Source organism: Somniosus microcephalus, chromosome 23, assembly GCF_052327205.1.
Source record: "Somniosus microcephalus isolate GS21.2 chromosome 23, FLI_Smic_1.0, whole genome shotgun sequence".
In the NCBI taxonomy this organism is placed as follows: Eukaryota; Metazoa; Chordata; class Chondrichthyes; order Squaliformes; family Somniosidae; genus Somniosus; species Somniosus microcephalus.
Window position 1 is genome coordinate 8,661,849 of NC_141009.1, and position 14,485 is coordinate 8,676,333.

Here is a 14,485-nt window from a genome sequence, read left to right on the forward strand (position 1 = left end):
CCTTCTCTCCATATCCCTTGATTCCTTTAGCCGTAAGAAATATATCCAACTCCTTCTTGGAATATATTTAATGAATTGGCCTCTACTGCCTTCTTTGGCAGAGAATTCCACAGGTTCACCACTCTGGGTGAAGAAATTCCTCCTCATCTCTGTCCTAAATGGCTTACCCCTTAGACTGTGACCCCTGGTTCTGGACTCCCCGACCATCGGGAACATCCTTCCAGCATCTAGTCTGTCTAGTCCTGTTAGAATTTTATGAGTTTCAATGAGATCCCCTCTCATTCTTCTAAACTCCAGCGAGTACAAGCCCAATCAACCCAACCTCTCCTTTATACGTCATTCCTGCCATCCCAGGTATCAGCCTGGTGAATCTTCGCTGCACTCCTTCCATGGCAAGAACATCCTTCCTCAGATAAGGCGACCAAAACTGCACACAATACTCAAGATGTGGTCTCACCAAGGCCCTGTACAACTGCAGCAAGACATCCTTGTTCCTGTACTCAAACCCCCTCGCTACAAAGGCCAACATACCATTTGCCTTCTTAACCGCCTGCTGCACCTGCATGCTTACTTTCAGCGACTGGTGCACAAGGACGCCCAGGTCTCGTTGCACCTCCCCTTCTCCCAATCTATTGCCATTCAGATAATCTGCCTTCCTGTTTTTGCCACCAAAGTGGATAACCTCGCATTTATCCACGTTAAATTGCATCTGCCATGCTTCTGCCCAATCACCCAACCTGTCCAAATCATCCTGGAGTTTCTCGGCATCCTCCTCACAGCACACACGCCCACCCAGCTTTGTGTCGTCTGCAAACTTGGAGATATTACATCTAGTTCCCTCGTCCAGATCATTAATATATATTGTGAATAGCTGGGGTCCAAGGACCGATCCCTGCGGTACCCCACTAGTCACTGCCTGCCACTCGGGGGGGAAAAGACCCGTTTATTCCAACTCTTTGCTTTCTGTCTGCCAACCAGTTCTCTATCCAAGTCAATACCTTGCCCCCAATCCCATGTGCCTTAATTTTACACGCTAATCTCTTATGCGGGACCTTATCGAAAGCCTTTTGAAATCCAAATACACCACATCCACTGGTTCTCCCTTATCTATTTTACCAGTTACACCCTCAAAAAATTCCAGTAGATTAGTCAAGCACGATTTACCTTTTTTGTAAAGCCATGTTGACTTTGTCCGATCCGGTCACTTTTTTCCAAGTGCTCTGAGGGACTGCCTAAGAGAAGAGATATAATTGCAGTAAGGTGTCTTTACTCTTGTACTCAAATCCTCTTGTAATAAAGGCCAACATACCATTTGCTTTCCTAATTGCTTGCTGTACCTGCATGTTAACGTTCAGTGATTCGTGTACAAGGACACCCAGGTCTCTCTGAACACCAACATTTCAAAGTCTCTCACCATTTAAAAAATACTTTTCTATTTTTCCTACCAAAGTGGAAAACTTCACATTTCTCCATGCTATATTTCATTTGCCATGTTCTTGTCCACTCACTTAGCTTGTCTATATCCCCTTGAAGCCTCTTTGCATCCTCCTCACAACTTACATTCCCACCCAGCTTTGTATCATCAGCAAATTTGGATATATTACATTTGGTCCCCTTGTCCAAATCATTGATGTAGATTGTGAATAGCTGAGGCCCAAGCACTGATCCTTGCGGTACCCCACTAGTTACAGCCTGCCAACCCGAAAATGACCCGTTTATTCCTACTCTCTGTTTTCTGTCCGTTAACCAATCCTCAATCCATGCTAGTATATTACCCCCAATCCCGAGCCCTAATTTTGTGTAATAACCTCTTGTGTGGCACCTTATTGAATGCCTTCTGAAAATCCAAATACACCACATCCACTGGTTCCCCCTTATCTATTCTGCTAGTTACAAACTCAAAAAATATAATAGTTTCGCCAAACACGATTTCCCTTTCATAAATCTGTGTTGACACTGCCCAATCCTATTATTATTTTCTAAGTGCCCTGTTACCACGTCCTTAATAATAGATTCTAGCATTTTCCCGACTACTGATGTCAGGCTAACTGGTCTGTAGTTCCCTGTTTTCTCTCTCCCTCCTTTCTTAAATAGTGGGGTTACATTTACTACCTTCCAATCCGCGGGAACCGTTCTCGAATCTATGGAATTTTGGAAAATGACAACCAATGCATCCACTATCTCTATAGCCACCTCTTTCAAAACCCTAGGATGTAGGCCGTCAGGTCCAGGGGATTTATCGGCTTTCTCCAGTACTATTTTTTTAAATTTTTTTTTTTACTAATTTCTGTTCCTCATTCTCGCTAGACCCTTGGTTCTCCACTATTTCCGGGAAGTTTTTTGCATCTTCTTCCGTGAAGACAGACAAAGTATTTGTTTAATTTCTCTGCCATTTCCTTATTCCCCATTATAATTTCTCCTGTCTCAGCCTGTAAGGGACCCTCATTTACTTTTGCTAATCTTTTCCTTTTTACATACCTATATAAAGCTTTTACAGTTTGTTTTATGTCTCTCGCTATTTTACACTCATTCTATTTTCCCTTTTTTTAAATCAATTTCTTGGTCCTCCTTTGCTGAATTCTAAAATCTTCCCAATCCTCAGGCTTACTACTCTTTTTGGCAACATTATAAGCCTCTTCCTTTGATCTTTAACTTCTCTTGTTAGCCACGGTTGGACTACTTTTCCTGTGGGGGTTTTTTGTGCCTTAAAGGAATGTATATTTGTTGTAAATTATGTATTATTTCTTCAAATGCTAGCCATTGCTTCTCTACCAGCATACCTTTTAATGTAGTTTCCCAATCTACCTTCGGCAACTCGCCCCTCATACCTACATAGTTTGCTTTGTTTAGATTTAAGACACTAGTTTCTGATTTAACTAAATCACTTTCAAACTCAATATAAAATTCTCTCTCATTATGGTCACTCTAGGTCACAAAGTATCCTGGATGCTGAGCTCTTTTTCCGTCGCCTTCGTCTCCGTGCCCACTGCTTTGGCCAGGAGTCTTCCCCTCGCACGGCTGACCCTTTCTCCCGCTTTCAGAATTCCCGTTCTATCTGGACCCCTCCCTCTGGCCTCTTACCCTCTCTAGATCTTTTCATTGCTAACTGCCGCAACATCGGCCGTCTCCATTTCTCTGCTCCCCTCACTCACTCCAACCTACCTCCCTCTGAACTTGCAGCACTCCATTCTCTCAGATCCAACCCCGACATTGTCATTAAACCTGCTGACAAGGGTGGTGCTGTTGTTGTTTGGAGAACCGACCTCTACCTAGCGGAAGCTGAACGCCAACTCTCCGACACCTCCTCCTACCTCCACCTGGACCATGACCCCACTACCGAACATCAAATCACCGTTTCCAAGACTGTCACTGACCTCATCTCCTCTGGAGATCTTCCCCCCACGGCCACCAACCCCATAGTTCCCCAACCCTGCACAGCCCGCTTCTACCTCCTTCCCAAGATCCACAAACTGGACTGCCCTGGTAAACCCATCGTTTCAGCCTGTTCTTGCCCCACGGAACTTATCTCTTCCTATCTCGACTCTTATCTTTTATCCCCTTGTCCAGTCTCTTCCCACCTACATCCACGACTCTTCTGACGCCCTCCACCACTTTAACAGTTTCCTGGCCCCAACCGCCTCCTTTTCACCATGGACGTACAATCCCTCTACACCTCCATCCCCCACCAGGATGGCCTGAGGGCGCTCCGCTTCTTCCTTGAACAGAGGCCCAACCAGTCCCCATCCACCACCACCCTCCTCCGCCTGGCTGAACTTGTTCTCACATTGAACAACTTCTCCTTTGACTCCACTCATTTCCTCCAAATTAAAGGTGTTGCTATGGGTACCCGCATGGGTCCTAGCTATGCCTGCCTTTTCGTGGGATATGAGGAACACTCTTTGTTCCAGTCCTACTCGGGTCCCCTCCCTCACCTCTCTTTGATGACTGTGTCGGTGCCGTTTCCTGCTCTCGCCCTGAACTAGACAATTTCATTCACTTTACTTCCAATTTCCACCCTTTCCTCACCTTCACATGGTCCATCTCCGACTCTTCCCTTCCCTTCCTCGACTTCTCCGTCTCCATCTCTGGGGATAGGTTATTGACCAACATTCACTACAAGCCCACTGACTCCCACAGATACCTGGACTACACTTCCTCTCACCCCGCCTCCTGTAAGGACTCTATTCCATTCTCCCAGTTTCTCCGTCTCCGCCGCATCTGCTCTGACGATGCCACCTTCCACACCGGTGCTTCCGACATGTCTTCCTTTTTCCTCAACCGAGGATTTCCCTCGACTGGGTCCGTTCTATCTCCCACACTTCTGCCCACACGCCTGCCCCTCCCTCCCGGAACCACGATAGGGTTTCCCTTGTCCTCACCTTTCACCCCACTAGCCTCCACATTCAACGGATCATCCTGCACCATTTCCGCCACCACCCAACGCATCTTCCCCTCCCCTCCCCTTTCAGCATTCCGAAGGGACCGCTCCCTCCGAGACACCCTAGTCCACTCCTCTATCACCCCCAGCACCCCTTCCCCTTCGCCCGGCACCTTCCCGTGCAAGCGCAGGAGATTCAACACCTGCCCATATACCTCCCCCTTTCCCACTGTCCAGGGCCCCAAACACCCCTTCCAGGTGAAACAGCGATTTACTTGTACTTCTTGCAATCTAGTACAGGAAACTTTGTGATATCCGGCACCGACGGGACCGAGCTGTTGCCGTCCCATCAAAACTGCCGGACAAACCAGCGCTAATATTAAAACTCCGTATCTAGCAACAAACCCTGTTGCTTAGCAACAGCTTCTAAACAGTCGGCCGTAGCTTGCAAGCGTCTCTGTAGCTAAGCAACAGCTTCAGCTAGACCTTGCAGAGCCTGACTGGTGGAAAAAAAAGCAGCGAAAAGAAAAAAAACTTACTGAACTGACTCCTGAATTTTGCCGGTGGATGGAGCATTCTGGACAGTTAACCTCCGGATAAACCAAAGTTTCCTGTATACTGTATTCGCTGCTCATGATGCGGTCTCCTCTACATTGGGGAGACCAAACACAGATTGGGTGACCGCTTTGCGGAACACCTCCATTCAGTCCGTAAGGGGGACCCTGAGCTTCCGGTCGCCTGTCATTTCAATTCACCGCTCCATCCCCACTCGGACCTCACCGTCTGCGGCCTCTTGCATTGTTCCATGGAAGCTCAACGTAAACTCGAGGAACAGCACCTCATCTTCCGATTAGGCACTTTACAGCCTTCCGGACTCAATATCGAGTTCAACAATTTCAGATCATAACCTCGGCCCCTATTATATTTTTTATCCACACTTTTGGTTTGTGCCTTTTCCTTTTTTTTCTCTCCCACATGGCAGCTGTCTCTCTGCCAGCGCATTTCACACTTCATCTAGAGCCATTGTCTGTCTCTTTACCTGTCCTATTACCATCTCGTCTCACCTTGAATATCTCTTCATGTCTCTTCTTTCATCCCCTCCCCCATTTCCCAGCCCCCAAACTGCCTTTTAATCTGTTTCATTTCTTGCCTTTTCTCTCAGTTCTGACGAAGGGTTTCGACCTGAAACGTTGACTCTGTTTTTCTCTCCACGGATGTTGCCCTGGCCTGCTGAGTTTTTCCAGCGTCTTCTGTTGTTATCCTGGAATATTTAGTTACCAACCTTGGCCACATTGCAACCACGGCCCCGATTTTCGGCTTGTGTGGGAAATGGTCGGGTTTCCCCGAATGTGGGGTTTCTGACACACGTAAAAAAGTGTCAGCCAGCTCCACGCAATTTTCCCTCAAGTGGCCAATTAATTCCCAGCATGTGGGCAGCCTTGCTAATTGTCCAATTCGAGTCAGAAATCCCCACAGTATGATGTCGTCATCATTCGTGGTGCTTTCAAAGTGTCCAGCAAGCTTCTCCACCTCTGCAGGCTTCTCAGCCACTCTTGCACAATGGCAGAGGAGCCTGCACCAGCTGCTGGCAGAGGCCGAGCTGCCTTCATATTCGACGAGGCTTCACTGCAGGCATTATTGGATGGGGTTAGGGCCCACAGGGAGGTCCTCTTCCCTAGGTCAGGGAGGAAGAGGCCTCCCACTGAGACCAATGCTGCATGGATGCAGGTGTCAGCAGTTGCTAACTCGCTGGGAGTCACCAGAAGAACCTTGGCATTACATCTCTAACTCCTTCCTTAACTCCCCTACAGTACCATCCAGAGCCCCCGTCCTCACTGTGGAGGAGGAAGAGGCTGTGCAGCCAGACTCCTCAGAGGAAGCTCCAACCTCTGAGGGCGCAGCGTCAGCAGAAGTAAGCGCACCTAGCACCAGCGCAAACACTCTCACCTCGGGGGGGACCTTCGGGACATAGAGTAGTGTTGTCACCTGGTGTTTCACAGCTCACAAGTGAGCCTCAGCAGATTCTGGAGACAGGGACAGCAGTGGAGAGTCCTCGTCGGAGGGCGCAGGACTCTGCCAGCTCAGCTCAGCTGCGCTGCATCTCGACCCTCTGCCTCTGGGTCCATCCGCAAGAGAAGAGGTGATGGATCTCCATGCACAGATGCAGGAGTCTCTGGCAGGTTTTGTCTCCAGGGTCGCTGCGAGTGTGGAGCGAATGGAGGAGTCCATAGCGACCATGAGCAGAGCCTTTGTGGAGTCATTGGCGCATGAATGCATCACCATGGAAAGGTTGGCAACCTCCATGGAGGAGATAACTCGCCAGGGTACGGAAAACATGGTGAGTGCTCATAAGAGAATGACATCTCTTGAGGAGCGTTGGCCATCTGTTGAACAGAGAAACCAAACCTTCATGGAAGTCCTTCTGAGTAGGACTGCCAGTGCAGATACGGGTCCCCATGGCCCCCTAAAGCACAGCAAGGTGCTCTCAAGTCACTTCCAAGCGCTGGCCCCTTCTGGTCTGTGCAGCTTCAGGTGAGTGAGCAGCAGCCTGGTGCTCCTGGTGCTCATCCTGCTGTTCCTGGTTCTGCTGCTGCCGCCTCTGCTGCTGGAGATCCTGTAATGGCAAGAAGGGAAGGAGAAAAAGGCGTCCCATGCTTCTCGTAGGTGCCTCCGCTGAGGAAGCGCTGAGTGACGGTGGCGAGAGGGGCTTCCCAGGAGATCGCTTTGGAGAAGTGTGTGAGGCTGCAACCTGCCACAGCTGTGCCTAAGCCTTGAAGAAGTAGCCCCAAACCTGCAACAACAAGGCCCTTCAACATACAAGTGCTGTCCCTTTAAATCGCAGCTTTCCCTGACCTGCAGCTGACAGCAAGCAAGCCGGCAAGCTTCACGCCAGGTCTCGATGGGCCGAAATGGCCTCTATCTGCACTGTGGGGTTTCTGTGATTCATCAGCGGGGTTCCCCGCAGGCGGGTTTGATGTGGGGAAAGCCCCAAAGTTGCAACGGCCCCGGAAAATCTACCTCAACAAGCTGATAATTGCTTATTAGTGTTCCGACGACCAGTCCCGCCAGCGGCGGCCAGGACTGAAGCCGGTCGCGGGGAAACGGCGGTCTGAAAGTTGGACGGGGCGGGGAATCAGGTGGGGGGGGGGTCCCGACCCGCTTTTTCGCCGATTTTCGGCCCCCGGCCGCATGAAAAGTCGCCCGACGGCGGCCAGAAAATTGACCCCCAAGTCTCCGTAATGGCTATTAGATCAAACCTATTAACCTCTATCTGCGCTATTAATTCATCTATTTTGTTGCGAATGCTTCGTGCATTCAGATATAGTGTCTTTAGCTTTGACTTATTTCTATTTTACCCTGATGTTACCTTAGTCACTGATGCCTTATTACCTTTGTTACTCTCTCTCTCTGTCCCTTCCTGACCCACTCTGCTTATTTTTACCCGAAACTCTACTCTGCTCTGCTCAAAACATTTCTCTCGCTGCTTTTAAATTTACTCTTTCCTGAATCCTCCCACCCCCTTTTCCTTAGTTTAAAGACCTGTCTAATGCCCTAGGCATTCGGTTCGCCAGGACACTGGTCCCAGCCTGGTTTAAGTGGAATCCATCCCAACGGAACAGCTCCCTCTTTCCCCAGTGCCCCAAGAACTGAAACCCCTTCCTCCCACACCACTCTTTGAGCCACGCATTTAAACCTCTAATCTGTTTGCCCCTATGCCAATTTGCGCGTGGCTCAGATAACAATCCAGAGATGATTACCTTTTGAGGTTCTGTCTTTTAATTTGGATCCCAGCTCCTCAAACTCCCTCAGCAGAACCTCATTCCTAGTTCTACCCATATCGTTGGTTCCTACGTGGACCACGACAACTGGATCCTCCCCTTCCCACTCCTCCAGCCGCGAGGAGATGTCTTTCACCCTGGCAACACAACCTTCGGAATTCTCGGTCGCAGCTGCAGAGAACAGTATCTATCCCCCTGACTATACTGTCCCCTACCACAACTACATTCCCTTTCACTCCCCTTTACTTTACTTTATTGGCCAGTGTGCCTCACTGGACCAGGTATGTTTAATATGCAATATAAAACAAAGTATTAAAGTTTGCGACCACTGTTTGTTTCCATGTAAAAAAAAAGCCAATATTCTTCTGAAATTTGTTTTGAGAATCCTGAGTTACTAACCCTCAGCAAGACTTATTTGCATGGCTCTATTAAGTATTCAGATCTACGCTTGTGATTGGTGAGCAGAGAGGGCGTCTTGATACTGCGTAGACAGGAAGGGCAGAGGAAACTGATCTCTGCTATAAAAGTGACGTAGCTGCCTTCCAGTAATGTGATCCTCAGTCAGCCGGCATTTCACTGCTGCCTCCGTAGTGGCTGACGAAATGCAGTCATTTTAATTTAAGTTATTTATTTTATATACCTGAGTTTGTAAAGATAGATATTTTGTGACAAAAATACAGCCAGTATGCTTTGCCTATGTTTATATGTACCCGTGCCTGAGACCTTGGAAAGGGAATTCGAATACTTTCAATCAGGGCAGCTGCCTGCTGAGCTAAAATCTTTGTTCCGGCTCAGCCTTTTCATCCCTTCACAGGAGTTATCATTGTATCGTCAGTGGAGACAGGTAAATCATAACTCTGTCTGATGTGTTTCAGGTTTGTCAGGACTTTATAATTGAGGGTATTTCAGTTTTATGAGTCCCGTGCTATTTGATGACTGTTCAGAAGATACTTCCCTCTACTTTGACGTGTTCAACACTTGGAGCAATACTGGGCTGCCTGCTGAGTGTCTGCGCCGGAATCCTAAATCATGAAATAAACCCGTAATGCCACATTTCGTTGTCGGGCGCTGACTGACCTGATGTGTATTGCCAGCATTTTGTTTTACTTTGTGACCTTTTGAAATTAGATTTGTGTAAAATACGGCAATTTTAAATGTAGTTGTAGTGTTTCTACAGTCTTAAGGTATATTAAATACCAGTGAGAATTTTAACTGCTTGGAACTTTTCCTCTTAGGAGTACAAAGTGGGACTACCTGTTTGCTAACCTTCCCTAATTCCTATGCTTTTAAGTGATCGAACTGGCTAGAGGGCTGGCTTGCAGTAGCCATTTTGTATAGAATTGACTGCCCAGTAATGTAATAAATTGAGCATGCTGCCCAACACCCTGCTACCCTTTTAGATGGAGAACGGTAGCTATCTGGGTCTGATTCCAACTAAGTAAACTTAACTGAGTTTGGTGTACAAAGTCACGGGTGACTCTCAAATTGTAGCTTAATCGTTCCACATCTTGGTTATGTTTTTATGCTAACTGGTGGTTTTTGATGTATGAAGATCAGACACAATGCGCCGAATGGCCTCCCTCTGCTGTAAATTTCTATGATTCTATGATAAGATTAATAATTGTGACTGCAGTTTTATTAAAAATTGCACTTGACCAAGGAAATTGTTAAAAGTATTTTGTGCAAGCCATAACACTAAAGACATAGTGCACTCTGTTACTGGTAGCAAATTTGCAGGAACGTGCCTTCGAGTGAGCTCGCAGCTGTAATTTATTTTTGGGGGGGGGGGTGGGGGTGAATTTTGCTAGTTTAAACAACAAGCAAAGGTTTCTGCACCCGACAGTTTGGCAAATCCCAGGAATTTTTTTTTTATACTTGAATTTAACCATGACTAAAGGGACTTGTATCCTGGTTGCAGGGTATACTGGGGACTGGAACAGCCACAGAATCCGGACCCTGGTGGCACAACACTGGATAGCTGCTGGTTTCTGTCGAGCTTGCCCAGTGTCTGGTTGCATTATAGCGAAGAGGCTATTTTGACTCTGGATTGACCCCTGTGATACTGCATTGTGTAAGCATGTAGTGACAATCCATATAGACAAAAAAATATTCCTTGTAAGTAATGTAACCGACCTAGATTTCCAGAAACCACTTTTACAAGACTGCTGCTAAAAATAAATGGAGTCTGAATTCCAGCCGAATTCAGTTACAAAGTTCACTTCAAAATAAAATCTCTTTTAGTTCTGTTCTGGAACATGATCATAAAATTGAAGTGCAAACGAATTTCCATAATTAAGGCAGGAGCACTGCAGCATCCTAAAGCGGATTATGGCCGAGAAGTTCAGTAATGTGTGCCGGGCTGACTAGCTGAATCTGGGAGAACACTGCTGCCACAAAAGACTGGAATGTTTTTTCATCATCTTTCCTTCTTGGGTTATCCGTAGGGCACATGCTTGAGCAATGCTGTAAGCACATTCCCACCCGGTTCCAAAACGCCACTTTCACTGCTGAGGATTCTGTGTGGCCAAAAGATCAGAGTTTGGATTGCTCTGGCATTACAGGGATTCATGTTACTTTTATCATTTTTAAATAAGTTGTTAGTCTTTTGAAGTTTTATTTTGCTAAAGGTACATAAATGCTTTCCAATTTCTGCACTGACCCAGGCTGCTTCTAGCCATTCACAAGCTTCTTCTTTAGAAGGCCTTGCAATGAAATAGCTCGAATTGAACCATCGCGAATGAACCTGCTTTCACTACGTCAGTAGTACAGGTCGCAGGGTTCTACTTGGCACTGCTAGTGCCACATGTCGATCTCCGGTGATCTCACCAATAACTTGAGGAGAAACATTATAGAGAAACAGCCCTCTTTTCCTCAGTGTCCCGTGCTGTTTCCTGATCAAGAAGACAGGCAAGCAACCCTTGCAGGGTACGTCTCATTTGCTCCTTTGAAATATTTGGAGGTTTGTGCTCAACGCATCGGCCGAGTGGTTGAAATTGAGAGTTCGCTGTGTAGACTAAAATGGAGAACTCTTTCCTACTAACCCCACTCACTGCACATAGAATGTGAGCCTACAGAATCCTGGAGTCCTGGGTGACTAGATCATCTCCAGTATATATGTCTTTATTTATCAGAGCCAACTTTGTACATTTACATTTGTTTCAAAACGGGGAACTACAAAACCTTAATTGTAGTATATCTCTCATCAGCCATGCCTCAGTTAGTGAACTGAACGTAGATAGCTGCCTTGAGTGCTGAGACAGCTCTGCATGCATTCAGTTCAGAGAGGAACCTGATCCCTGTATACAAGAATTTTTTGGTGGAGCTTGACCTTTGGTATCAGGTGCAGTTTAGTCACTCGTGTCCCTAACTCCATGTAAAAGTCATGCTACAAAGTACATCTTGATAAAATCTGTATAGGAGGGAGGGGGCGCAATAAAATATCTGCTGAGATTTGTGGAATTTTACAACACAGAAGGAGGCTATTTAGCTTATCGTGCCTGTGTTGGTTGTGAAAGAACCATAAACGTAATCCTGTGCTTTTTGTTCGATGAATTAATAGGCAGTTATATATTGTGACAAAACTAAAAGTATCCATGGAATGCTTGCCTTTAGCATTTCAGTGCCGTAAAAATATAAGTTGCACTAGATGCATGCAGAAAACTAAATGCATGCAGGAATAGCTTGGGTATGAGATGACCAAATTCCACTGGTGATCTTAGCAATGTTGGGAAAGGTCCGTTTGATAATTCTTTTAAAGAAATGTAACAGATTGCTCAGACAGGCCGCCAACATCAAGTGTATTTAAACTAAACCCTGTAGCTCCTTCAATGCAAATAATAGTTCAGACATGGATAGAATTTGCATTTAATAAAGAAGACACTGAATATCTTTACATTCTAAGCATAGATTCATGTTCATTTTATAGTCAGTATGATCGACCGCTAATTTTAATTGTCTAAGCTGTTGTCGAGATGTATCATACAAGAGCCTGCAATATCTGGGATTTGTGGATCAGTACCCTGCACTTGCAAATATCCTGTCTATTTTTATGTGTTTACCTAAACTGTGCAGAAAGAAAATGCAGAGTATTACAGAACCCTGAAACAAATCTCTAAAATAGGCACAGAACAAAATTCTAATTCTAATGAAAGTGATCTCGCACATCCCTTTGTAACTAACCTTTTAGTATCAGAGGGGCTCTAAAATGTCAGTTGTACAGACTCTGATTCTCCCTTCAAGACAGAATTGCTCACCCAAAGGACATAGAAATGTGTTGGGTTTTCACCATCACATTCTTCTATTGGTTGTAAAATAAAATGTTTCTTTTGTCTTTTTTAAAACAGAAAATTGTAAAAGCTGGTGACAAAGACCGCGATGGGCAACTGGATTTCGAAGAATTTGTCCATTATTTAAAAGATCATGAGAAGAAACTCCGACTGGTTTTCAAAAGCCTGGATAAGAAAAATGATGGTAAGAACTAAATTGTTGCCCCTGCAACTGTGTGCAGTTTAGCAATCTAAAAACGCAGACACTTAAGTGAAGTAAACATTCTAGCTTAAATCTTGAACAATGCAATGCAGCATTGTCCAGTTGGGCTTTAGCACGACGGAGATGTCTTTTTTAGTACTGAGTAAGAAATCTCATTGCAGATTTCGTAGTGTTAAGCAGATTGTGCATTAAGAATTTTTCTTAACAAATTTTCAGGTAAAATTGACGCGCAAGAAATCATGCAGTCACTGCGTGACCTTGGAGTGCACATTTCAGAGCAGCAAGCGGAGAAGATCCTGAAACGGTGAGTTATGTTACTTGGAAAAACATTCACTCTTTAGTCATTCGTTGTAAATGTGCTGCACCATTATTACCAATTTGTGGAGTTTTCCTTTGAATTTTCCTGTCTCTAGTCTTTAATTACACAGAAATCCGATATAGTGTTTCTTTTCTCCTTTCCATCCTCTGGCTGTACACCAGATCTTGCCAAGATGGAGGTACATGATTGCAGTCCTCTAATGCTGCATCCTCTCCTTTTTTCATCCATTTGGCTCCTGGCCTTCACTTAGTGCCTCCCCATGCAGTAAGACTAAACATGGAACTTTGTAAAATTGGGATCAAACCTGAACCCCTCCACTCATTAGCTGGTACTCTAGTGCACAGTGCTACCACACAACCGCCACTTGATTCTATGTTCTGATTGCTCTCGCCTCTTGCTCTTTGAAATCTTTGGCCTTGCAGTTGTGCTGTGGGATTCGAACATAAAGCATTTGTCTGAAACTCCTTTGCTGTATTTATTCTAAACTAATTGATATTCTTACAAAAGTAACAGAGTGGAATTTCAAACAAACACATTTTCATATGCTCGTATCCCATGACAAAAGCCCCATGACGGAGGTATGGAAGCATAGTGGTTATGTTACTGGACTAGTAATCCAGAGGCCTGGACTAATTCCACCACGGCAGCTGGGGCATTTTAATTCAGCTAATTCCAGTGTAAGCAAATCTGGAATGAAGCTACTGGATTGTCATAAAAACCCACCTGGTTCACTAATGTCCTTTAGGGAAGGAAGTCTGCTGCCCCTACCTGGTCTAACCTATATGTGACTCCAGACCCACAGAAATGTGGTTGACTCTTAACTACCCTCTGAAATGGTGTCTCACCATCATCTTCTCGAGGGCAATGAGGGATGGGCAATAAATGCTGGCCTTGCCGGCGACGCCCACATCCCATGAACAATTTTTTTTTTAAGTCTCCATTTGCTGCTCGCTTATATCACTTAGCGTAATGTAACACTATATAATTTTTTTGTAAAGCAAATAAACCCTAGATTCATGTGTCACCTGCTCCTGAGACTGTATCCTCTGCAGGGTACTTATGATCCTGTAGTCGGATGACCTCCTCACAATGGCTTGTGAGAAAGTGATCTAGAATTCTACAAAATATAAGTCACCACCATCCAGGTGATGACTGGGGGAGGTGACAAAAGAACGTTTAAAACTGAATTTGTGTGTTTTTTTAAATCAGGGTAGTGGTTTTACCTTGGAAAGTTTGTGTAGTTTGTATTGGCGGGGATGAGGCGGTGCAGCAAAGTGTGTTCTATGCTCTGTTAAATGTACGAAATACTTTATCTGTGCTGTTTTCTACATCTTTTGCTTTCTGTCTTCAGAATTTGGAGAGGGCACCTCTGGGGCCCTATTGCATAGTAAGTACCAGTGTATGCCTGCCTGCTTCTCTACCTTCACTCCTTCATAGAAACCGATAGACACACATTTTGTTTCCATCCTGTGCAGCTTCATCCTTCCCTAATTTGTAAAATGGGTTTGAATAAATGTCCCT

At 45.6% G+C, this 14,485-nt stretch overlaps 1 protein-coding gene across 5 annotated transcripts in view; it reads left to right on the forward strand.

Moving 5' to 3' along the window:
• The window catches only part of LOC147101629 (mitochondrial adenyl nucleotide antiporter SLC25A25-B), a 67,174-nt gene that overhangs the window by 38,642 nt on the left and 14,047 nt on the right, over window positions 1-14,485 (forward strand). For 2 of the 5 annotated variants that reach the window (XM_085965346.1, XM_085965348.1), the window contains exons 2-4: window positions 12,501-12,627; window positions 12,862-12,949; window positions 14,316-14,351. In XM_085965346.1, the coding sequence (XP_085821472.1) occupies window positions 12,501-12,627; window positions 12,862-12,949; window positions 14,316-14,351 (251 nt within the window). Of the gene's footprint in view, window positions 1-8,703; window positions 9,002-12,500; window positions 12,628-12,861; window positions 12,950-14,315; window positions 14,352-14,485 lie in introns of those variants that run through there. The other 3 variants (XM_085965349.1, XM_085965350.1, XM_085965347.1) reach the window with 3 other exon arrangements.